At 40.4% G+C, this 26405-nt stretch overlaps 1 protein-coding gene across 2 annotated transcripts in view; it reads left to right on the top strand.

The window, feature by feature from the left end:
- EFCC1 (EF-hand and coiled-coil domain containing 1) overlaps positions 1 to 26393 on the top strand; it is an 87480-nt gene extending 61087 nt beyond the window's left edge. For both annotated transcript variants that reach the window (XM_077116380.1, XM_077116379.1), the window contains exons 7-8: positions 23900 to 23969; positions 25143 to 26393. In XM_077116380.1, the coding sequence (XP_076972495.1) occupies positions 23900 to 23969; positions 25143 to 25279 (207 nt within the window). In that variant the 3' untranslated portion in view covers positions 25280 to 26393. The remainder of the gene's footprint in view (positions 1 to 23899; positions 23970 to 25142) is intronic.
- Positions 26394 to 26405: the final 12 nt, after the last annotated feature.

Raw genomic sequence — 26405 nt, 5'->3', positions numbered from 1 at the left:
TCTCTTCCTCAGTCAACTGACTTAAGGACTTCCCCAAGAGGCCTTAGCTCTGGGCTGGGAAAGAGAAGGTAATGTGGCAGGAGAAATGGCATTTGGGCCACTTCCTCATGTAACTTACTTGTGCCTTCAGGACCTGCTTAGGTCATATCTCATATATAGCATTTCCATTTTATGTTGGAGTGTTGCTGCACATGCCCAACTTTATGGCTTGGTAGATCAGACAACACCCAGCTCATAGACAACTCAGGTCTCATGATAACTTGGTGGCCCATGGTTAAGTGTTCAGTCTCTACTAAGGCCCAGTAGCAGGCCAAAAACCTGTTCCTCAAAAGGAGAGTAGTTGTCTGCAGAGGTTGCAAGGCTTTACTCCAAAATCCTAAGGATGTGCATTGTGAGTCTCCTACAGGGCCCTGCCAAAGACTCCTGACATCTCTTTTTGCCACTGACACTTCCAGCACCATTGGATCTTCTGGATCATATGGTCCAAGTAGCAGGGTGGCTCAGACAGCAGCCTGTACCTGTCTCAGAGCCTCCTCTTGTTCAGGTCCCCACTCAGAACTAGCAGCTTGGGGGTGCAAGGGTAGTTCAGTGGTAGAATTCTCGCCTGCCATGAGGGAGACCCAGGTTCAATTTCCAGCCCATGCACTTCCCAAACAAACAAACAAGCAAACAGAGAAATGATGAAACTAACCAAACAAATGGTACTGCAATAACGGGATACTCACATGGAAAAAGAATGAAATGTGACCACATACACACACGTGCACGCACACACACACACACAAACTAGCAGCTTTTCTGGTCATTGGTTGGCAAATGGTCCAGGGTATCACACCCAAATGGGAAATATGTTGTCTCCAAAATCCAAACAGACCAACTAAGCATTGTGCCTCCTTTTGTTCATGGGAAGGGCCAAATGCAATAGAATATCCCTCATCTTAGAAGGGATATCACAACATACCCCATACCACTGAACACCTAGAAATTTCACTGAGGTGGAAGGCCCCTGTATTTTTGTTGGATTTATCTCCCATCCTCTGACACACAAATGCCTTACCAGTAAGTCTAGAGTAGTCGCTACTTCTTGCTCACTAGGTCTGATCAACATGATATCATCAATATAATGGACCAGTGTGATGTCTTGTGGGAGGGAGAAACAATCAAGGTCCTTGCGGATGAAATTATGACATAGGGCTGGAGAGTTGATACACCCCTGAGGTAGGACAGTGATAGTATATTGCTGACCTTGCCAGCCGAAAGCAAACTATTTCTGGTGGTACTTACTAACAGCTATTGAGAAAAAAACATTTGCCAGATCAATACTGCATACCACGTACCAGGGGATGTATTCATTTGATCAAGCAATGATACTACGTCTGGAACAGCAGCTGCAATTGGAGTTACCACCTGGTTGAGCTTACAATAATCCACTGTCATCCTCCAAGACCCATCTGTTTTCTGCACAGGCAAAATGGGAGAGTTGAATGGGGATGTGGTGGGAATCACCACCTCTGCATCCTTCAAGTCCTTAAGAGTGGCAGTAATCTCTGCAATCACTCCAGGAATCCAGTATTGCTTCTGATTTACTATTTTGCTAAGTGGAGGCAGTTCTAGTGGCTTCCATTTGGCCCTCCCACTAAAATAGCCCTCACTGCACGAGTTAGAGAGCCAATGTGGGGATTCTACCAGTTGCTCAGTATGTCAATTCCAATTATGCATTCTGAAACTGGGGAAATAACTATAGAATGGAGCTGGAGACCCACTGGACCCACTGTGAGATGGACCTGAGCTAAAACTCCATTGATCACCTGACCTCCATAAGCCTGCACTCTAACTGGTGACATTTTGGATCTCCTGGAATTAATGTCACTTCTGAACCAGTGTCTAATAATCCCAGAAATATTTGATCGTTCCCTTTTCCCCAAAGCACAGTTACCCTGATAAAAGGCCGTTGGTCTTCTTGGAAAAGGCTTGGAGGAAGATTAGCAGTATAGATTTATGGCAGTGTAATAGGGTTCTCCCCCAAAGGAACCTGGCCTTCTGCTCACTCAAGGGGCTCTGGGTCTGTAAACTGTCTCAAGTCTGGAAATTGATTAAGGCGCCGTGACTCTGTGTTTTTGTAATCCAAGTTTGACTTCTGTTCACTTGGCCTAGAACTCTTTTGTTTATGTAGCTCAAACAAGAATTTAGTAGACTGCCCATCTATTGTACTTCTAGGTACCCCATGATCTACTAGCCAATGCCACAAATCTCTGCAAGTCAGAGTATTTGACTGCTGCTTTGAGTCTGTGTCCATTATGATAGCCACACCCATCTTGTCTTTGGTGATTGTGCTGGTTTGAAACTGTTGTGTACCCCAGAAAAGCCATGTTCTTTAATCCTCATTCAATATTGATGGGTGGACTCTTCTTTTTATTGTTTTTGTGGAGATGTGATCCACCTAATTGTGGGTAGTAACTTTTGATAGATGGTTTCCATGGAGAAATGTCTCCACCCATTCAAGGGGGGTTACTAACTGGAGCCCTTTAAGAGGAATCCATTCTTTAGAGCCACCAGAATCAACAGATCCCACACAGCCAAAGACCTTTGGAGCAGAAAAAAAATGCTTCTGGGGAGCCTTTTGAAAAGAGGAGAGAAAGCTAGTAGATGTTGCCTTGTGCCTTTCCAGCTAAGAGAGAAATCCCAAACATCATTGACCTTCTTGAACCAAGATATCTTTCCCTGGATGCCTTAATTTGGACATTTTTATAGGCTTGCCTTACTTGGGACATTTTTACAGCCTTAGAACTTTAATTTGCATCTTAATTAATTCCCCTTTTTAAAAGTCATTCTGTTTCTAGTATATTGCATTCCAGCAGCTTACAAACTAGAACAGTGATAAAGTTCCACCATATGGATTCTGCCAACTTGGGATCTGGTCATCCCCACTGTGTTTAAGGATTCCAGCTCAGTGACAGCAGTTCCTACAGTAATATCTGACCTACAGAGAAGGGCGACTACAGAGCTCTTCAGGGATGATACAGTTAGTCTCACAAACTTATTCATGCAAAAATTGTAACTGTAAAATTATTTGCAGTTCTGATAAAAGGTGCGTCCTCTGGACATTCCTGGGGTGTGTGAGCAGGTCTCCCATGATAAATCCACTCTAACATTCCAATTTCTTTAAGCCTTTGGATCCCCTCATCTACATTATACCAGGGAAGTTCCAGCATCTCAACCTCAGGTTTTTAGATATTTTTATTGAGATATCTTCACACACACTACAGTCCATTCAAGTATACAACCAGTGGCTCAAAATATCATCACATAGTTGTGTATTATTACCATGATCATTTGTAGAACAGTTGCATTACTCCAGAAAAAGAAAAATAAATAAATAAAAATCCCACACATCCCATACTGCTTTCCCCTCCCTCTCATTCTGTGCTGTTCCAGTAGCCATGTTTCTTTCATAAGAGTTGGGAAATTTTCAGTGATAATTTCTTCCATTAGTTTTTCTCCTCCTTTTCCCTTCTCTTCTCCTTCTGGGACACCCACAACACGTATATTTGTGCGGTTCATATTGTCCTTGAGTTCCCTGATACCCTGTTCAAATTTTTCCATTCTTTTCCCTATAGTTTCTGTTTCTTTTTGGAATTCAGATGTTCCATCCTCCAAATCACTAATTCTATCTTCTGTCTCTTTAAATCTATCATTGTAGCTATCCATTATTTTTCTATGTTTGCTACTTTATCCTTCACTTCCATAAGTTCTGCGATTTGTTTTTTCAGTTTTTCTATTTCTTCTTTATGTTCAGCCCATGTCCTCTTCATGTCCTCCCTCAATTTATCGATTTCATTTTTGAAGAGGTTTTCCATTTCTGTTCGTATATTCAGCATTAGTTGTCTCAGCTCTTGTGTCTCATTTGAGCTATTGGTTTGTTCCTTTGACTGAGCCATATTCTCAATCTTTTGAGCATGGACAGTTATCTTCTGCTGCTGGCGTCTGGGCATTTATTCAGATTTCTCTTGGTGTTGGACCCAGCAAGGTTGTAATATTTTTCTGTGAAATCTCTGGGTTCTGTTTTTCTTATCCTGCCCAGTAGGTGGCGCTGGTGGCACACGTTTGTTTGTAAAAGGTGCTGTGGGACCTTAAACTTTGGAAAACTCTCGCCGTCCTGGGGGTTCGCTAGCCGAAGCGGCTTGAGCCGGCCCGAGGTCCGAACGCAGGGAGGGTTGCTGGTCGCCGCAGCCAGGGAAAGAGCCCGTCCGAATTTCCTAGTCGGCCCTGGGCAACACGCGTGGCGGGAGGGCGCCAGCGGCAGCGGCCCGCCCAAGAGAGTGCACGTTCCCCGGGAGTCACGGGGTCACCGTTCTCCGCGGCCTGGGGGTTTCCGATCCAATTCTCTCAGTTGGTCCGGGGGCTGCGCGTGGTGTGGGCGCCAGTCGCCTTGGTTTCAGGGGACCACCTCTCCAATTCTCCCAGCCGGCCCGGGAAGGGGGAAGGGAGTAACTCCGGCCGCTTGCCACCCCGCCCGGTAAGGCCCGCGCGCCTCGGCGATCTCACCCGAGCTGCTTCTCTCAGCCAGCCAGCCGTTCCAGGATGGGGTATGCTGTCTTTTTTATCTCTGTTGTGGCTTTGGGCGCTTTCTGTATCATTTCTACTCCCCTAGTAGGTGTCCTGGAGAAGAAACTAAGATCCGCGCGTCTTACTAAGCCGCCATCTTCCAGGAAGTCCCCATGTTTCTTGAAGATGATTGTATAATGATATAGCTTTCACAATGTGACTGTGTGATTGCGAAAACCTTGTATCGCAATCTACCCACTTTTTTCTTACCCCTTATCCTCTGCGGTAGTTAGAATCAGTTGTCAACTTGGCCAGGTGAAGACACCTAGTTCTGTTGCTGTAGACTTGAGTCAATGGTACGTGAACCTCATCTGTTGCTAATTACATTTGCAGTCACCTAGGAGGTGTGCCTGCTGCAATGAATAACGTTTCACTCAATTGGCTGGTGCTTAAATGAGAGAGCACAATGTAGCACAGCCAAAGCAGCTCAGCATTCCTCATCTCAGCACTGGCAGCTCAGCCCAGGCCTTTGGAGATGCAGAAAGGAATCACCCTGGGGAAAGTTGTTGGAACCCAGAGGCCTGGAGAGAAGGCCAGCAGAGACCATCCTGTACCTTCCCATGTATGAAAGAACCTCAGTGGAAAGTTAGCTGCCTTTCCTCTGAAGAACTAACAAAATAAATCCCCTTTTATTAAAAGCCAATCCGTCTCTGGTGTGTTGCATTTCAGCAGCTAGCAAACTAGAACATCCTCCCTCTCATTATTTATTTTTTGTCCTTATTTTTTTACTCATCTGTTCATAACCTGGATACAGGGAGCATTAGACACAGGGTTTTCACAATCACACAGCACACTGTAAAAACTATAGTTAGTTATACAATCATGTTCAAGAATCAAGGCTACTAACAGAATGATCAAGATAGGAATGTTTGCATTTGTTTGGTGTTTTTTTTGGCATTTAAAAAAATAAAAAAAATTTTTCAAAAATCAATTGGTCACTTGAAGATGATTGTATGATTCTATAATGATGTAGCTTTCACAGTGTGATGTGTGATTGTGAAAACCTTGTGTCTGATGCTCCTTTTAGCTACCTTATCAACAGATGAGTAGAACATATGGAATAAAAATGAATAATAGGGGGAACAAATGTTAAAATAAACTTAGACTGAAATGCTAGTGATCAATGAAAGGGGAGGGGTATGGGGTATGGTATGTTTAAATTTTTTCTGTTGTCTTTTTATTTCTTTTTCTGAATTGATGCAAATGTTTTAAGAAATGATCATGATGATGAATATGCAACTATGTGATGATATTGTGAATTACTGATTATATATGTAGAGTGGAATGATCGTATGTTAAGAATGTTTGTGTTTCTCTCTTGTCATATATTTTTTTAATTTAAAAAATAATTTAAAAATTAAAAAAAAAAAGAATCAAGGCTACTAAAGCCTCCTTGGGAGAATGGTGAGAAAGGGGGAAAACTCAATTTCCTGAAGTGGAGAATTCTTGATATTCTCACAAGCGTGGGTACATACAAAGCAATAGGTGGAACCCTCACTCTGCAGGATTATTCATATGAAACTTAACCCCTGCAGAGGATAGATAAGCCTACTAAAATTAGGCCTAAGCTGAACCCCCAATCTTGGGGTTTGTTCATATGAAACTTAACCCTACAAAGAATAGGTCAAGCCTACTTAAAATTAGGCCTAAGAATACCGTGTTCATGGATTGGAAGACTAAATATAGTTAAGATGTCAATTCTACCTAAATTGATTTACAGATTCAATGCAAATACCAATCAAAATCCCAACAACTTACTTTTCAGAAATAGAAAAAACAATAAGCAAATTTATCTGGAAGGGCAGGATGCCCTGAATTGCTAAAAGTATCTTGAGGAAAAAAAACGAAGCTGGAGGTTTCGCGCTGCCTGACTTTAAGGCATATTATGAAGCCACAGTGGTCAAAACAGCATGGTACTGGCATAAAGATAGATATATCGACCAATGGAATCGAATAGAGAGCTCAGATATAGACCCTCTCATCTATGGACATTTGATCTTTGATAAGGCAGTCAAGCCAACTCACCTGGGACAGAACAGTCTCTTCAATAAATGGTGCCTAGAGAACTGGATATCCATATGCAAAAGAATGAAAGAAGACCCGTATCTCACACCCTGTATAAAAGTTAACTCAAAATGGATCAAAGATCTAAACATCAGGTCTAAGACCATAAAACAGTTAGAGGAAAATGTAGGGAAATATCTTATAAATCTTATAATTGGAGGCGGTTTTATAGACCTTACACCCAAAGCAAGAGCACTGAAGAAAGAAAGAAAGAAATGGGAACTCCTCAAAATTAAACACTTTTGCACATCAAAGAACTTCATCAAGAAAGTAAAAAGACAGCCTACACAATGGGAGACAATATTTGGAAACTACATATCAGATAAAGGTTTAGTATCCAGAATTTATAAAGAGATTGTTCAACTCAACAACAAAAAGACAGCCAATCCAATTACAAAATGGGAAAAAGATTTGAACAGACACTTCTCAGAAGAGGAAATACAAATGGCCAAAAGGCACATGAAAAGATGCTCAATGTCCCTGGCCATTAGAGAAATGCAAATCAAAACTACAATGAGATATCATCTAACACCCACCAGAATGGCCATTATCAACAAAACAGAAAACAACAAGTGCTGGAGAGGATGTGGAGAAAGAGGCACACTTATTCACTGTTGGTGGGAATGTCAAATGGTTCAACTGCTATGGAAGGCAGTTTGGCGGTTCCTCAAAAAGCTGAATATAGAATTGCCATATGACCCAGCAATACCATTGCTAGGTATCTACTCAAAGGACTTAAGGGCAAAGACACAAACGGACATTTGCACACCAATGTTTATAGTAGCATTATTTACGATTGCAAAGAAATGGAAACAGCCAAAATGTTCATCAACAGAGGAGTGGCTAAACAAACTGTGGTATATACATACAAAGGAATATTATGCAGCTCTAAGACAGAATAAACTTATGAAGTATGTAACAACATGGATGGACCTTGAGAACATTATGCTGAGTGAGACTAGCCAAAAACTAAAGGACAAATACTGTATGGTCTCACTGATATGAACTGACATTAGTGAATAAACTTGGAATATTTCGTTGGTAACAGAGACTATCAGGAGATAGAAATAGGGTAAGATATTGGGTAATTGGAGCTGAAGGGATACAGACTGTGCAACAGGACTGGATACAAAAACTCAGAAATTGACAGCACAATACTACCTAACTATAATACAATTATGTTAAAACACTGAATGAAGCTGCATGTGAGGATGATGGAGGAGGGCGGGGGACATAAATGAAATCAGAAAGAAAGATAGATGGTAAAGATTGAGATGGTATAATCTAGGAATGCCTAGAGTGTATAATAATAGTGACTAAATGTACAAATTTTAAAAATGTTTTTACATGAGGAAGAACAAAGGAATGTCATTACTGCAGGGTGCTGAAAATAGATGGTAATTAATATTTTAAAATGTCACCTTATATGTGAGACCAAAGCAAAAAAATGTTCATTTGTTACAAAATTTATATTTTGGCTAGTGCATTTCCTAATATAACTTATGTAGATAGCTTGATTGAACACCATAAGTACTTGGAATCTCAGGTAGGACATGAGATTTTGCTGGTTTGTGCAGAGTGATGCCCTGATGAATCCCAGAGTGATTCGATCAGTAAGTGGAAAAGTATCTGCAAAGCCCCCTTCAGGGAGTGGTGAGAATGGGGAGAAATTGAACTTCCCCAAGTTGAATTCTTGATACTTTCACAAGCAGTGTGGACAACCAAAGCTATAGGCTGAGCCCCCAGTCTTGGGGTTTGTTCATATGAAACTTAACCCCACAAAAGATAGGTCAAGTCTACTTAAAATGTAGGCCTAAGAGTCACCCCCAAGAGAGCCTCTTTTGTTGCTCAGATGTGACCTCTCTCTCCAGCCAACACAACAAGCAGTCTTACCACCCTTCCCCTGTCTACGTGGGACATGACTCCCAGGGGTGTGGATCTTCCTGGCAACGTGGGACAGACGTCCTGGAATGAGCTGAGACTCAGCATCAAAGGATTGAGAAAAACCCTAGAATGAGCTGAGACTTAGCATCAAGGGATTGAGAAAAACGTCTGGACAAAAAGGGGGAAGAGGGAAATGAGACAAAGTGTCAATGGCTGAGAGATTCCAAACAGAGTCAAGAGGTTATCCTGGAGGTTATTCTTATACATCAAGTAGATATCATCTTGTTATTCAAGATGTAATGGAGGGACTTCCGGAGAAGATGGCGGCTTAGTAAGACGCGTGGGTCTTAGTTCCTCCTCCAGAAAAGCAACTAAAGAAACAGAAACAATACAAAACAGCTTCCGGAGCCACGACAGAGACCAAAAAGACAGCGTACCCCATTCTGGAACGGCTGAATGGGCAGGGAGAATCCGCTGCGGTGAGATACCCGAGGGGTGCGCGTTTTCCCGGCCGGGGCGGCTGGCGACTGGGGTCCCCTCCACGCACATGGCTTCCCGGTCTGACTGGGAACGTTGGATAGCGGGGCCCTCCTGCCACGCTTGGCGTCTCGGGCCAGCTGGGCAATTTGGACCAGCACTCCCCCAAGCCGCGGCGGCCGGCGACGCCCCCCCCCGCCCCCGCACGGTTTCCCAGGCCGACTTCGAGATTCGGATTGGCAAGTTAAAGGAGCCACAGCATCTTTTACTGGTGGGACCCGCAGGCAGACGAGCGCCACGAGCGCCACCTACTGGGCAGGAAAAGAAAAACAGAGCCCAGAGATTTCACAGAAAAACCTTTCAACCAGCCGGGTCCTACACCCAGGGAAATCTGATCAAATGCCCAGACACCAGCAGAAAATAATGGATGACGCTCAGAAAATTGAAGATATGGCCCAGTCAAAGGAACAAACCAATAGTTCAAATGAGATACAGGAGCTGAGACAACTAATGCTGAATATACGAACAGAAATGGAAAAACTCTTCAAAAACCAAATCAATAAATTGAGGGAGGACATGAAGAAGACATGGGCTGAACAAAAAGAAGAAATAGAAAATCTGAAAAAACAAATCACAGAACTTATGGGAGTGAAGGACAAAGAAGAAAAAATGGAAAAAACAATGGATACCTACAATGGTAGATCTAAAGAGACAGAAGCTACAATTAGTGAACTGGAGGATGGAACATCTGAATTCCAAAAAGAAACAGAAACTATAGGGAAAAGAATGGAAAAACTTGAGCAGGGGATCAGGGAACTGAATGACAATATGAAGCGCGCAAATATACATGTTGTGGGTGTCCCAGAAGGAGAAGAGAAGGGAAAAGGAGGAGAAAAACTAATGGAAGAAATTATCACTGAAAATTTCCCAACTCTTATGAAAGACCTAAATCTACAGATCCAAGAAGTGCAGCGCACCCCAAAGAGAATAGACCCAAATAGGGGTTCTCCAAGACACTTACTAGTTAGAATGTCAGAGGTCAATGAGAAAGAGAGGATCTTGAAAGCAGCAAGAGAAAAACAATCTGTCACATACAAGGGAAACCCAATAAGACTATGTGTAGATTTCTCAGCAGAAACCATGGAAGCTAGAAGACAGTGGGATGATATATTTAAATTACTAAAAGAGAAAAACTGCCAACCAAGACTTCTATATCCAGCAAAATTGTCCTTCAAAAATGAAGGAGAAATTAAAACATTTTTAGACAAAGGGTCACTGAGAGAATTTGTGACCAAGAGACAAGCTCTGCAAGATATACTAAAGGGAGCACTAGAGTCAGATACGAAAAGACAGAAGAGAGAGGTATGGAGTAAAGTGTAGAGAGAGGGAAAATCAGATATGATATATATAATACAAAAGCCAAAATGGTAGAGGAAAATATTATCCAAACAGTAATAACACTAAAAGTTAATGGACTGAATTTCCCAATCAAAAGACATAGAATGGCAGAATGGATTACGACCCAGCAATACCACTGCTAGGTATCTACTCATAGGACTTAAGGGTAAAGACACAGACGGACATTTGCACACCAGTGTTTATAGCAGCATTATCTACAATTGCAAAGAGATGGAAATAGCCAAAATGTCCATCAACAGACGAGTGGCTAAACAAACTGTGGCATATACCTACGATGGAATATTATGCAGCTTTAAGACAGACTAAACTTATGAAGCATGTAATAACATGGATGGACCTAGAGAACATTATGCTGAGTGAGTCTAGCCAAAAACTAAAGGACAAATACTGTATGGTCCCACTGATGTGAACTGACATTCGAGAATCAGCTTGGAATATATCATTGGTAACAGAGACCAGCAGGAGTTAGAAACAGGGTAAGATAATGGGTAATTGGAGCTGAAGGGATACAGACTGTGCAACAGGACTACATACAAAAACTCAAAAATGGACAGCACAATAATACCTAAGTGTAATGTAACTATGTTGGAACACTGAATGAAGCTGCACCTGAAATATGGTTTTTTGTTTGTATCTTTTGTTTTTTTTTCTTTTTCCTTTTTTATATATATATTTTTTTATTAGTATTATTATTTTAATTCTCTTCTCTATATTAACATTCTATATCTTTTTCTGCTGTTTTGCTAGTTCTTTTCCTAAATCGATGCAAATGTACTAAGAAATGATGATCATACATCTATGTGATGATACTAAGAATTACTGAGTGCATGTGTAGAATGGAATGATTTCTAAATGTTGTGTTAATTTCTTTTCTTTTTTTTTGATTAATAAAAAAAATGAAAGAAAAAAAAATGTAATGGAGAGGCTGGAGGGAACTGCCTGAAAATGTAGAGCTGTGTTCCAGTAGCCATGTTTCTTGAGGATGATTGAATAATGATACAGCTTTCACAGTGTGACTGTGTGATTGTGAAAACCTTGCGTCTGATGCTCCTTTTATCTACCTTGTCAACAAACGAGTAGAACATATGGGAAAAAATAAATAATAGGGGGAACAAATGCTAAAGTAAATTTAGTTTGAAATGCTAGTGATCAATGGAAGTGAGGAGTAAAGGGTATGGTAGGTATAATCTTTTTTTTTTTCCTGTGTTCGTTTTATTTCTTTTTCTATTGTCTTTTATTTCTTTTACTGAATTAATGCTAATGTTCTAAGAAATGATGAATATGCAACTAAGTGATGATATTGTGAAAAAAAAAAAGAAAAACCAGCCTACAATCTCTCCTCTGTCTCAACCACGCCCCAGCATGGTGAGTCTGCTGAAGTTAAAGGTACCATATTACCTTATGCTGGTGGGACCTGCAGGCAGAAAAGTACCACATACTTGGCAGGATAGAAAATGCAGAGTTCAGAGGCTTCATAGGAAAGCCTTTCAATCTGCTGGGTCTCACCCGCAGGGAAAACTGATGCAGATGACTCTTTCCTCCCGAAAGGAAGTCAGTTTGGTCTTGGAAAATCTGGCTGGGGTCTGTAATACCTAAGTAGATCCTCCTTAGGGGGGAGGGGGGAGGCACCATACAGGCAGGGCAAGCAACAAGAAAACAAGAACTGAAAAATTCTGATCTGTTAAACAAAACCTAAGCTAGAGGTCTAGAATAAGCTGAACTGAATGTCAAAGAACAGATAGACCAGAAAGTCATCCAGCAAAAAAATCCTAGGTTAAAAGAAGTGAAAAAAATCACTTAATTAGAATAAACTAATTAAGGTAATTAAATGCCTAGATGCCAGCAAAAAATTACGAATCATACTAGGAAAATTGAAGATATGGCTCAGTCAAAAGAAAAAACCAAAAATTCAAACAGAAAACAGGAGTTGAAGCAATTAATTCAGAATGTTCGAATCGACATGGGAAACCTCATCAAAATTCAAATCAAAGAATTGAAGGAGGATATAAAGAAGGCAAGGAATGAACAAAAAGAAGAAATCAAAAGTCTGAAAAAAACAAATCACAGAACTTATGGGAATGAAAGGCACAGTAGAAGAGATGAAAAAAACAATGGAAAATTACAATGTCAGATTTCAAGAGGCAGAACATAGGATTAGTGAACTGGATGACGGGACATCTGAAATCTGGCAAGCAAAAGAGAATATAGCAAAAAGAATGGGAAAATATGAGCAGGGACTCAGGGAATTGAATGACAAGATGAGGTGCACAAATATACATGTTGTAGGTGTCCCAGAAGAGAGAAGGGAAAGGAGGAGAAAAACTAATGAAGGAAATTATAACTGAAGATTTCTCAACTCTTATGAATGACTTAAAATTACAGATCCAAGAAGTACAGCGTACCCCAAACAATAGATTCAAATAGACGTACTCCAAGACACTTACTAATCAGAATGTCAGATGTCAAAGAGAAAGAGAGAATCTTGAAAGCAGCAAGAGAAAAGCAATCCATCACATACAAGGAAAATCCAACAAGACTATGCATAGATTTCTCGCAGAAACCATACAGACAAGAAGACAGTGGGATGATATATTTAAGTTACTAAAAGAGAAAAACTGCCAACCAAGAATTCTATATCCAGCAAAATTGTCCTTCAAAAATGAGAGGGAAAGGACTTAAGGGCAAAGACACAAATGAACATTTGCACACCAATGTTTATAGCAACATTATTTACAATTGCCAAGAGATGGAAACAGCCAAAATGTCCATCAACAGATGTGGTATATACATACGATGGAATATTATGCAGCTTTAAGACAGAATAAACTTATGAAGCATGTAATAACATGGATGGACCTAGAGAACATTATGCTGAGTGAGACTAGCCAAAAACTAAAGGACAAATACTGTATGGTCCCACTGATGTGAACTGACATTAGAGAATAAACTTGGAATATGTCATTGGTAACAGAGACCATCAGGAGTTAGAAACAGGGTAAGATAATGGGTAATTGGAGCTGAAGGGATACAGACTGTGCAACAGGACTAGATACAAAAACTCAAAAATGGACAGCACAATACTACCTAATTGTAATGTAATTATGTTAAAACACTGAATGAAGCTGCATCTGAGCTATAGTTTTTGTTTGTTTGTTTGTTTGTTTGTTTTATATATATATATTTTGTATTTTTTATTTTTATTTTTTCTCTATATTATCATTTTATTTCTTTTTCTGTTGTCTTACTATTTCTTTTTCTAAATCGATACAGATGTACTAAGAAATGATGATCATACATCTATGTGATGATATTAAGAATTACTGATTGCATATGTAGAATGGAATGATTTCTAAATGTTGTGTTAGTTAATTTTTTTTAATTAATAAAAAAAATTTAAATCTCTGCAAACTATTGTGAGAAGGAAGAGCAGGAAGCATATTCAGAAACACTGCAGCAAATTACTTCGGCTCCAACAGTTAATCCATCAGGCACAGTAAATGGAAAGCAGGGCCCTAGAGCCCCAGAGCTTGGCCCTTGGGTGTTTCCTGAATGCATCGTCCCAAACATCCTCTTTTGGTCTGTAGGCTGGGTCAAGGAGGATGGCAGTTTTCATTCTCTCCAGGGTGATCATAAAGGACATAAATTTTTATTTCTTTCCATTAAATTGTTGATTCCATTCCATGAAAACGAAAATGTAGTCACCAAGGGTGGGACAAAATAGGCAGCTTGTCATGATTCTGACTTTCTATTTGCTCTAGATAAAAGGAGTTGAGAGATAGCAATGTGTGATTTAGCCCTTTATCTTTCACTGTACCTGAAACCACTGCTTCATAGGAGAATAATAAAAAGTCAGAATGCAACTTGCTCCTTGATATAACATTATGCCTAGTAGAGAAATAAAAGAATGACTTACAGAGCCAAATGTCAGGACTAGGTCAGTCCAGTTCAAGCTTAATAAGGATTTATTTTGGCACAGCCTGTTCTGTCAGGGAGATGATAATTTAATGAATAAAAACTGTCATTGTTGAGTAAAAAAAAAAATGAGAGGGAAATTAAAACATTTTTAGGCAAAAAAAATCACTGAGAGAATTTGTGACCAAGACACCAGCTTTGCAAGAAATACTAAAGCGAGCATTAGAGACAGATAGGAAAAGACAGGAGAGAGAGGCGTGGAGAAGAGTGTAAAAATGAAGACTATCAGTAAAGTTAAAAAGAAGAAAAATTAGATATGATGTATAAAATCCAAAAGGCAAAATGGTAGAAGAAAGTACTACCCATGCAGTAATAACACTAATGTTAATGGATTAAACTCCCCAATCAAAAGACAGACTGGCAAAATGGATTAAAAAATAGGACGCATCTACCATATGCTGTCTACAGGAAATGCATCTTAGACCCAAGGATAAACATAGGTTGAAAGTGAAAACTTGGGAAAAGATACACCATGCAAATAATAATCAGAAAAGAGCAGGAGTATCTATACTAATATCCAACAATTTAGACTTCGAATGTAAAACAGTTAAAAGAGACAAAGAAGGACAATATGTATTAATAAAAGGAACAATACAACAAGAAGACATAACAATCATAAATAGTTATGCACTGAGCCAGAATGCTCCAAAAATACATGAGGCAAACACTGAAAGAATAAATAGACATATCTACCATAATAGTTGGAGACTTCAATTCCCCACTCTCATCAATGGACAGAACATCTAAACAGAGGATCAATAAAGAAACAGAAAATTTCAATAATACAATAAATGAGCTAGACTTAACAGACATTTATAGAACATTACACCCCACAACAGTAGGATATACCTTCTTCTCAAGTACTCATGGATCGTTCTCAAGGATAGACCATATGCTGGGTCACAAAGCAAGTCTCAAAAAATTTAAAAAGATTGAAGTCATATAAAACACTTTCTCAGATCATAAAGGAATGAAGCTGGAAATCAATAATAAGCAGAGTGCCAGCAAATTCACAAATATGTGGAGGCTCAACAACACACTCTTAAACAACCAGTGGGTCAAGGAAGAAATTACAAGAGACATCAGTAAATATCTCGAGGCAAATGAAAATGAAAACACAGCATATCAAAATTTATGGAATGCAGCAAAGGCAGTGCTAAGAGGGAAATTTATTGCCCTAAATGCCTATATCAAAAAAGAAGAAAGGGCAAAAATTCAGGAATTAACTGTCCACTTGGAAGAACTAGAGAAGGAACATCAAACTAATCCCAAAGTAAGCAAAATGAAAGAAATAATGAAAATTAGAGCAGGAATAAATGAAATTGAGAACAGGAAAACAATCGAGAAAATCAACAAAACCAGAAGTTGGTTCTATGAGAAAATCAATAAGGTTGATGGACCCTTAGCAAGGTTGACAAAAAGAAGAAGAGAGAGGATGCAAATAAATAAAATCAGAAATGGAAGAGGAGACATAACCACTAACCCCACAGAAAAAAAGGAGGTAATGAAAGGATACTATGAACAACTTTATGCTAATAAATACAACAATGTAGATTAAATGGACAAATTCCTAGAAAGGTATGAACAACCAACACTGACTCGAGAAGGAATAGACGACCTCAACAAACCAGTCGTAAGTAAAGAAATTGAATCCATCATTAAGAAGCTCCCAAAAAGAAAACTCCAGGACAAGATGGCTTTACATGTGAATTCTACCAAACATTCAAGAAAGAATTAGTACCAATCCTGCTCAAACTCTTCAAAAAAATAGAAGAGGAGGGAGGGCTACCTAATTCATTCTAGGAAATCAACATCACCCTCCTACCAAAGTCAGACAAAGATACTACAAGAAAAGAAAATTACAAACCAATCTCTCTAATGCATACAGATGCAAAATTCCTCAACGAAATTCTTGCAAATCGAATCCAGTGGCACATTAAAATAATTATACACCATGACCAAGTAGTATTCAACCCAAGTATGCAAGGATGGTTCAACAAAAGAAAATCAATTAATGTAATACACCATATCAACAAATTAAAGCAGAAAAAACACATGATTATCTCGATTGATGCAGAAAAGGCATTTGACAAAATTCAACATCCTTTCCTGTTGAAAACACTTCAAAGGTTAGGAACAGAAAGGAACTTCCTCAAAATGATAAAGGGAATATGTGAAAAACCCACACCTAGCATAATCCTCAATGAGGAGAAACTGAAAACTTTCCCCCTAAGATCAGAAACAAAACAAGGATGGCCACTGTCACCATTGTTATTTAACATTGTGTTGGATGTTCTAGCCAGAGGAATTAGGCAAGAAAAAGAAATGCAAGGCATCAAAACTGGAAAGGAAGAAATAAAACTCTCACTCTTTGCAGATGATATGATACTATATGTCAAAAACCTCAAAAGAGCCACAACAAAACTACTAGAGCTAATAAATGAGTACAGCAAAGTGGCAGGTTACAAGATCAATGCTCAAAAATCTGTAGTGTTTCTATACACTAGTAATGAACAATCTGAGGGGGAAATCAAGAAAAAAATTCCATTTACAATTGTAACCAAAAGAATAAAATATTTAGCAATAAATTTAACTAAAGATGCAAAAGATCTGTACAAAGAAAACTACAAGAAATTGTTAAAAAGAAATCACAGAAGACCTAAATAAATAGACGGGCATACCGTGTTCATGGATTGGAAGACTAAATATAATTAAGATGTCAATTCTTCCTAAATAGATTTACAGATTCAATGCACTATCAATTAAAATCCCAAAAACTTACTTTTCAGAAATAGAAAAACCAATAAGCAAATTTATCTGGAAGGGCAGTTTGCCCTGAATAGCTAAAAATACCTGAGAAAGAAAAATGAAGTCAGAGGTCTCATGCTATCTGATTTTAAGGCATATTACGAAGCTACAGTGGTCAAAACAGCATGGTACTGGCATAAAGGTAGATATTCTTACCAATGGAATCAAATAGAATGTTCAGATATAGACCCTCTCATCTATGGACAATTGATCTTTGATAAGGCAGTCAAGCCAACTCACCTGGGACAGAACAGTCTCTTCAATAAATGGTGCCAAGAGAACTGGATAACCACATGCAAAAGAATGAAAGAGGATCTATATCTCACACCCTATACCAAAATGAACTCAAAATGGATCAAAGACCTAAATATAACATCTAAGACCATAAAACTTTCAGAAGAAAATGTAGGGAAATATCTTATAAAACTTATAATAGGAGGCAGTTTCCTAGACCTTGCACCCAAAGCATGAGAGCACTGAAGAAAGAAAGAAAGAAATGGGAACTCCTCAAATTAAACACTTTCGTGCATCAAAGAACTTTGTCAAGAAAGTAAAAAGAGAGTGTTCTAGTTTGCTAGCTGCCAGAATGCAATATACCAGAAACAAAATGGCTTTTAAAAACGGGAATTTAATAAGTTGCTCGTTTACAGTTCTAAGGCCAAGAAAATGTCCCAGTTAAAACAAGTCTATAGAAATGTCCAATTTAAGGCATCCAGGGAAAGATACCTTGGTTCAAGAAGGCTGATGAAGTTCAGGGTTTCTCTCTCAAGTGGGAAAGCACATGGCAAACAGAATCAGGGCTTCTCTCTCATCAGGAAAGGCACATGGTGAACACGCCATCATCTGCTAGCTTCTCCTGGCTTCCTGTTTCATGAAGCTCCCTGGGAGGCATTTTCCTTCTTCATCTCCAAAGGTCGCTGGCTAGTGGACTCTGCTTGTTGTGGCTATGTTGCTCTGCTCTGCTCTCTCTGAATCTCCTTCATTCTTCAAAATTCCTCTCTTATAGGACTCCAGAAACTTCTCAAGACCCACCCAAATGGGTGGAGGCATGTCATTACCTAATCCAGCTTAACAACCACTCTTGATTGAGTTACATCTCCAGGGATGGTGATCTAATTACAGATTCAAGCATACAGTATTGAATAGGGATTATTCTGCCTTTATGAAATTGAATTTAGATTAAAACATGGCTTTTCTAGGGGACATACATCCTTTCAAACCAGCACAGCTTACACAATGGGAGACAATATTTGGAAATGATATATTAGATAAAGGTCTAGTATCCAGAATATATAAAGAGATTGTTCAACTCAACAACAAAAAGACAGACAACCCAATTACAAAATGGGCAAAAGACTTGAACAGACACTTCTCAGAAGAGGAAATACAAATGGCCAAAAGGCATATGGAAATATGCTCAACTTCCCTGGCTATTAAAGAAATTCAAATCAAAACCACCATGAGATATCATCTCACACCCACCAGAATGGCCATTATCAATAAAACAGAAAACGACAAGCACTGGAGAGGATGTGGAGAAAGAGGCACACTTATCCACTGTTGGTGGGAATGTCAAATGTACAACTGCTTACTTAACTAGACAACCAGGCACCATCACCTAGCCAAGTAAGGGTTTAATATCCAGAATATTTAGAGAAATCCTGCAACTCAACAATAAAAAGAAAAACATTTGCATCAATCCAGAAAAAAAATTAAAAGGAAAAAAAAAGACAAACTACCCAATTAAAAAATGCACAAAAGACCTGAGTAGACATTTCTCCAAAGAGGAAAAATAAATGGCTAAAAGCACATGAACAGATGTTCAACATCCCTAGCTATTAGGGAAATGCAAATGAAAATCACAATAAGACATGATTTCACACTACTAGAATGGCCACTATCAAAGTAACAGAAAACTGCAACAAAAATAAAATAAAAACAAAAAGATAAACAAATAAAAAATAAAAAGACAAACAGAAAACTTCAAGTATTGAAGAGGATGTAGAGAAATAAGAACACTCATTCATTGCTGGTGGGAGTGTAAAACAGCTTCTGTGGAAGACAGTTTGGTGGTTCCTCAGGAAGCTAAATAGAGAATTGCCATATGATATGATCTTCCTGCTACAAGCATATATACCCAGAAGACCTGAAAACAGGGACTCGAACTGACTTTTGCACACCAATGATCATAGGTCATTATTCACAATTACCAAAAGATGGAAGCCTCCCAAGTGTCCATTCACTTATGAATGGATAAACAAAATGGGATCTATACATACAACGTAATATTACTCAACTGTAAAAAAGAATGAAGTCCTGATGTATGCGACAATACAGATGAGCCTTGAGTACATTATGTTGAGTGAAATAAGCCAGATACAAAAGAACAAATATTGTATGATCTCGCTAATATGAACTAATTATAATAAGCAAACTCACAGAGATAGGATCTAGGATATAACTTCCCAGTAAAACATTTGGAATAAAAATAAATAATAGGGGGAACAAATGTTAAAATAAATTTAGTAGCTTGAAATGCAAGTGATCAGTGAAAGGGTGGGGTAAGGGGTATGGTATGTATGAATTTTTTTCTGTTGTCTTTTTATTTCTTTTTCTGAATTGATGCAAAGGTTCTAAGAAATGATCATGATGATGAATATGCAACTATGTGATGATATTGTGAATTACTGATTATATATGTAGAACGGAATGAACATATGTTAAGAATGTTTGTGTTTTTCTTGTGATTTTTTTTTAAAAATTAAAAAAAATTTTTTTTTTAAATGGGATGACTGAGGGTGGGGCCGGGGACAGGTGTTGCCTCTTACCTACCCCTCCCCGCCCGGTCATCTCGCCGTTGCCAATGCCATGAAGATATGGACTTCCGTGCACATCTTTGACCACCTGTGGGAAACTATTACTACAGCTGCAATGCAGAAATACCCAAACCCTGCAAACCCAAGTATGGTTGGGATGATGCATTGGACAGACATAGAGATCCTTACGGAAAGCTGCACAGCATGGGCTCCTCGGCTGAGAGTGCGCGCTGTCTTCCATTGCGAACCCTCTTACTGGTGCAGCAAGAGTCAAAACACGTGTGCAGGAATATTTGATAGTGGACCCTTAAACAGAATGACAGAAGTTAAATCTCCTAATATTTCATGTAGAAATATGCTGTCAGTAGGACGGGCAACGGTGGCTCAGTGGCAGGGTTCTCGCCTGCCATGCCTGACACCTGGGTTCGATTCCGAGAGCCTGCCCATGCAAAATATATATATTCTTTCAGTTGATGAAAGACTTATATACAAACCACAGTCTTGTCAAGACCCAGAAAAAAGCTGTTTTGAGGCCATAATCATTGTGGAAGGAGTCAGCCCCAGCAGTTACTGGAAGGACTGAGGGCGTGTCCAATTTCTTCCAATGCTAATAAAGGCTGAGAAACAATGGAATGGGTGATATGTAAATACCAAGACTGAAGAACTGATGGCTTTAGCAAGAAGAGGCAGAAGCCTCAAATGGCAGCGGCAACATCTGTAGAGAAATGATAGTGAAAATTGGTATACAACTTTGGGTCCCCCAGGTCTTTCCAAGCTGGCAATATATTTATTTGTTGTTTAAAAAAACAAACTATATTTTAGGTAGACTTTTTTTTTAATAAACTGGTGAAAGGGCATGTGACTTTTGATGAAAACAAAGAGATGCAGGGCTCCTAAGTAAAAGCAGCCATCCAAAATTTGTGTTACAGGAAATGACCATGTAATTTTAATGGTTCCAATATTTACGTTAAAATTTTACAATTTTTGAAAAAGTACTTTGAAACTGATATTGGCATATTAAATCTCCTTAAGGTAGACTTTTACAGCTTTTCATGCACTGGAACTCCATCTGGCTTTAGACCAACCCCAGAAAAAAGCAGACACCCTTTCCTATATACATGTGATTGCCTTACTGCATTACACAGCTTCGTGAAGGATCTCGCTTTAAAAAGAGAAATTGTAACTTTTAAAAGGATGTTAATTTGTATTTTAAAAACTTGCTCTGCTCTATGCCACCATTGAAAATCACAGTGTTTAGATTTGTTACATAAGTGATATTTTTGGAGTGACAGTTATCACTAAAGTAATATGTGACTCCAACAAAAATACAGTTTTATTGTATTAAAAGAGTACTGTATTGACTTGCCAACTTCTTGGAACTTATTAAAAGTTTCCTTGGGGGAATGGTGAAAAAGGGGGAAAATTCAACTACCCCAAGTGGAGAATTCTTGATATTCTCACAAGCAGTGGGGGCAACCAAAGCAATAGGCCAAGCCCTCAATCTTGGGGTTGGTTCATATGAAACTTGTCCCTGCAAAGAATAGGTCAAGCCTACTTAAAATTAGGCCTAAGAGTCACCCCCAGAGAACCTCTTTTGTTGCTCAGATGTGGCCTCTCTCTCTCAGCCAACACAACAAGCAAACTCATTGCCCTCCCCCTCTGTATGTGGGCCATGACTCCCAGGGGTGTGGAACTTCCTGGCAACATGGGACAGAAATCCTAGAATGAGCTGATATTCAGCATCAAGGGATTGAGAAAACCTTCTCAACCAAAAGGGGGAAGAGAGAAATGAGATAAAATAAAGTGTCAATGGCTGAGAGATTCTAAACAGAGTCGAGAGGTTTATCCTGGAGGTTATTCTTACGCATTAAATAGATATCACCTCGTTAGTCAAGATGTAGTGGAGAGGCTGGAGGCAACTGCCTGAAAATGTAGAGTTGTGTTCCAGTAGCCATGTTTCTTGAAGATGATTGTATAATGATATAGCTTTCAATGTGACTGTGTGATTGTGAAAACCTTGTGTCTGATGCTCATTTTATCTACCTTATCAACAGACGAGTAAAACATACGGAATAAAAGTAAATAATAGGGGGAACAAATGTTAAAATAAATTTAGATTGAGTAATTCTTAATATCATCACATAGTTGCATATTCATCATTTCTTAGTACATTTGCATCGATTTAGAAAAAGAAATAAAAAACAACAGAAAAAGAAATAAAATGATAATAGAGAGAAAAAAATTTAAAAAAAATAAATTTAGATTGAAATGCTAGTGATCAGTAAAAGGGAGGGGTAAGGCTTATGGTATGTATGAATTTTTTTCTGTTGTCTTTTTATTTCTTTTTCTGAATCGATGCAAGAAATGATTATGATGATGAATATGCAATTATGTAATGATATTGTGAATTACTGATTATATATGTAGAATGGAATGTTCATATGTTAAGAATGTTTGTGTTTGTTTGTTGTTATGTATTTTTTAATTTAAAAATTTTTTAAAAAGTATTACTTTCCTTGAATTTGTACTTCCAAAAAAAATTTATGGCGTACTTTGTGGGCTAGTTATGCTAACTGAAAAAATAAAGTCATTACCTGACTTTTGCAACACTTCTTTATAGAAGAATAGCTATTCCCATCTTTTAGCAGTTCACATTTGAGTGACTTATAAATTGCCATGCGTCAAAATCGTGGTTCTGTAATTGCTAAAGCATGATATGTCAAGGTGTTTGAATATAATTACTTTTTGAAATAACTGGGACCACAAAACATCTTTTTTTTTGTATAAAGTACTCTTATTATTTGAAATTACTCTGATGATGTCTTGATATGAAACACAAATCGCAGGTTCTTAATGTTTTTAATAGTATAGTACAGGGCATGGTGGGGTGAGCAGATAAAAGAATAAAAGAAAAAAATCCTAATCACTAAGCGAATTTCACCGCAGTTTTTGTTTATGGGAAATCCTTATTTGGAATGCTAGCAGGCAACTGCAACTGAAAAACAATCCAGTAAATGTATTTTGTTACACATTTTGTAGCAGATAATTACCACGCACTAAATAATATCTTTATTATTTATAATAATTCATTTATTATGGTTATGCTTTTTTTGCATAGGGAGTATTTTTGTTCAAAGGCGATTAGCTCTTGCTTTTGATTTACAATATTTTGTGTGCAAGTGATAAACTTCTAGTCAGGTTTCCTATAAAAGAGACCAGTTCATGTATGTACAGAAATAGTGTACCAAACTATTTAAAAATTAGTGTTTTATCTACTTAAAATATTATTTGGTTTAAGACTTCTTAGAACACTTGCAAAAACACATTCAATCCAGTAAACTTTTCTGATTATTTTTTGTAAGCAGAGATGGGTTTTGTCACTGAAATTACATTTCTGCTCAACCACATTGCTAAACGTTGGTATTTGGTAAATAGTTGCCTTGCATAATTCCTGCAAATTACACTTGTTCTGAGAAAAGTGTAATGCTCTAATAATAAAAGATTTCTAGGAAAGAAAAAAAAGCTTAAAAAGACACACACAGAGAGATGAACAGAAAAGAGGGGTAATAAAATCAGGTTCATTGCAAGGATTTAATGAGCTAATGCATGGAAATGCTGTCTTATTCACAGCAATTTCTCAAGTGCTTAGCTGGGGACTCCATCCAGCACCAGGAATCTCAGGCCAGGCTCGGTGTAGGAGGCCAGGAGAGGATGATCGTTGGGGTAGGAGTGAGGAGACTTTTTCTACCCCCAGGTGGCTGCACGGAAGCCCCAAGGGACCCTCCCGTTCATACCGCTGCCTGAGAACAAAGCAGCCACAGTCTGACCCAGTCCTGTCTCCCTTTCTTTTCAAGAACATTTCAAAAAGAGCCTTGGGGAAGATTATGCTGCGCACACTGGACGCTTGCAGAGACCCTACACATGGTAGGAGAGCTTCCATCTGTTTCAGTTTCCTCACTGCTCCAGCAAACACCGCGCACTGGGCTGGCTTCATCAGTGGGGATTTATCTGAGGCTAAGATTGTGCGGCGAGGAGAAAGTCCAAATCAAGGCGATGCTTTCTTCCCGAAGACTGAGGCTCCGGGGCTGGCTGCCGGCCATCCTGGGTCCTGGGCTCCTGTCACGTGGCCATGCACGTGGCGCCCTCTCCCTTATCCCCTGGGTTCCATTGACTTTCACCTTCTGGCCGCTCCCTCTGTGGTTTTTCTCTCTTCCCTGTAAAGCCTTCAGTAGTAGGATTGAGGGCCGTGCCTTATCTGAAGTACCCACATCGAAAGGTTCTATTTACAAGGGGTACGTGCAGCTCCAAACCACCACGTCATCTTTCAGAACTTGGGCAGAGGCTGGGGCAGGAGTGGGGGCTCACTGGGGATGTTGGCTGAAGGTCTGGCTAGTATCCCTGACCTGGACCCCTCCACGGGGTATCCTCAGGACAGGCTTGGGAACATTAACCACAGCGGGGAACAGAGCCCCCAGGGAAAGGGGCTAACCAGCAACAATACAACTGCATCCACAGGGCTGGGCAGAACTCCTCTGCTGGCAATGCAGACTCACCGGCATGTACTGGGGTTCTCTTACAATGACCCTGTAAAAAGGTCCATTATTCCCATTCTATGGATGAGAAGACTGAGGGACAGTGCCCAGGGCCTCTTGTTTGGCAAAGCTCAGGCAGCAGAGTTTCATCCATGCCAGCCTTGCCCAGTAAAGCCCAGAAGAGCAGAGCCAAGCTCCCATCCCAAAGGGTCTCACGGGGCCAAGGGGCCACCGACAGGGGATGGGGCCCTTTGCTCCCTGGGACTCTCCGGGCACCTCCGTGAGGAGGGCTGCTGGTCTCATTCCATCCAGGTATGTCCCTGGCTCTGCACAGGACCCGGGGTCAGGGAGGAGAGCCTGAGGCTCCTTCCCCCAAAGCTTCAATGGAAGATGGACAAGAGGGAGGGGCCCTCAGAAGAAGGTGGCAGGGCTGGAGGGGGCACGAAGCACGATTGGCGGGGAGGGAGGTAGTGAGAGGTGCTCCAGGGAGCTGGGAGGTGGGCTGAGCAGAGTGGGGCTGCCCGCAGGGCTAACACTGGACTCCCTCCTCAATCTTTCCCTCCAGACGGGGGATCTGGCCCCTTGGCAATCCTGGACGCCCTGCACGGAGCCCTGGCTGGCTGCGAGCTCCTGCAGGGACAGACCTCAGCACCGGTCTCCCCAGCTCCTGCCCTCACCAACCCCCTACTCATCCCCTGCTAAAGTGGCTGACCTGGCCTGGGGCAACCCGGTCAGCCTGACACCATCCGAACAGAGCCCTGCCACCAGATCAGCCTTCCAGACCAGCCTCTGCGGTTGCCATGGCCACCATCGGCCCACCCCCCACAGTCAGCCCAACCACCATCAGACCAGCCTCGGCAGATGGTCCAGCTACCATCAGACTGCCCTCTGCAGCCAGCCCAACCACTACCAGACCAGCCCCTGCACCTCCCTTGTCAGCCCAACCACCCCCGCAGTCGGCTGTCCTCCACCGCTGCCAGGTTGATAAAGTTTGGGCCACTCCCAGCTCTCAGGGTGGTCAACTGCAGCCCCGGAGGCCCTGGGTCCTTCAGAGACTGGGGGCAAAACAAAAGCCTCCCACGGCAGAACCTGGCGCCCTCCCCTTCCTTAGGCTCCTCCCAGATTCCTGAGCAGCCCCTGCATTCCTGCCCCCGGAGTCCATATTAAAACCCTGCAGTTACTGGATCAGCCTGTACCTGCTGCCATTTCCCTGGCCTCAGAGCAGAGGTACCCCCTCTCCCACCCCGCCCAGCCCAGAATCCCTTCCCTCCATCCCAGGGTCTCCTCCCGTCCCAGTGCTGGCCCCTTCTCCCCACCAGCCTGCCTGATGCAGGGGAGACTGGGCCCAAACCTCAGGGCACTCTTGATCCATTTGGAGGGAAATTCCACAGCTCCCTAGGAAAAGTCAAAGACCAGGGAAAGCTGGGGGAATTCCAAGGAAGCAGAGATCAGTGTACGCTTCCTGTGGATGCTGGCTTTGAACTAGCTCTAGAGGAGAGGTAGGACTTTGATGGGCTAAGAAAGAGAGGAAAGCATTTAATTTGAAGTAACAGTAAATAGGACAGAGAGGACCCCATTGGTTCAGTTCCTGGAGCCCCTCTTTTCTGAACAGGAAGAAGTGAGGCCCAGTGCCTCCTCTCACCCAGCTCAAAGTCTCATAGGAGAGAAGGATGTGTTGGCAAATTCCTATAGTGCAGTGTGGATAAAATTGGTGCTGAACAAAGGCAAAATAAAGAGCAACATAATGAAAGCCAACAAAAAGTGATTCGTTAAAAAAAAAATGATGCATGGTGAGCAGTGGATAGGACAGACTGCAGGTGGGGATGGT

Source organism: Tamandua tetradactyla, chromosome 9 (assembly GCF_023851605.1).
Source record: "Tamandua tetradactyla isolate mTamTet1 chromosome 9, mTamTet1.pri, whole genome shotgun sequence".
Classification (NCBI taxonomy): domain Eukaryota; kingdom Metazoa; phylum Chordata; class Mammalia; order Pilosa; family Myrmecophagidae; genus Tamandua; species Tamandua tetradactyla.
This window is presented reverse-complemented; position numbering and strand designations above follow the sequence as displayed.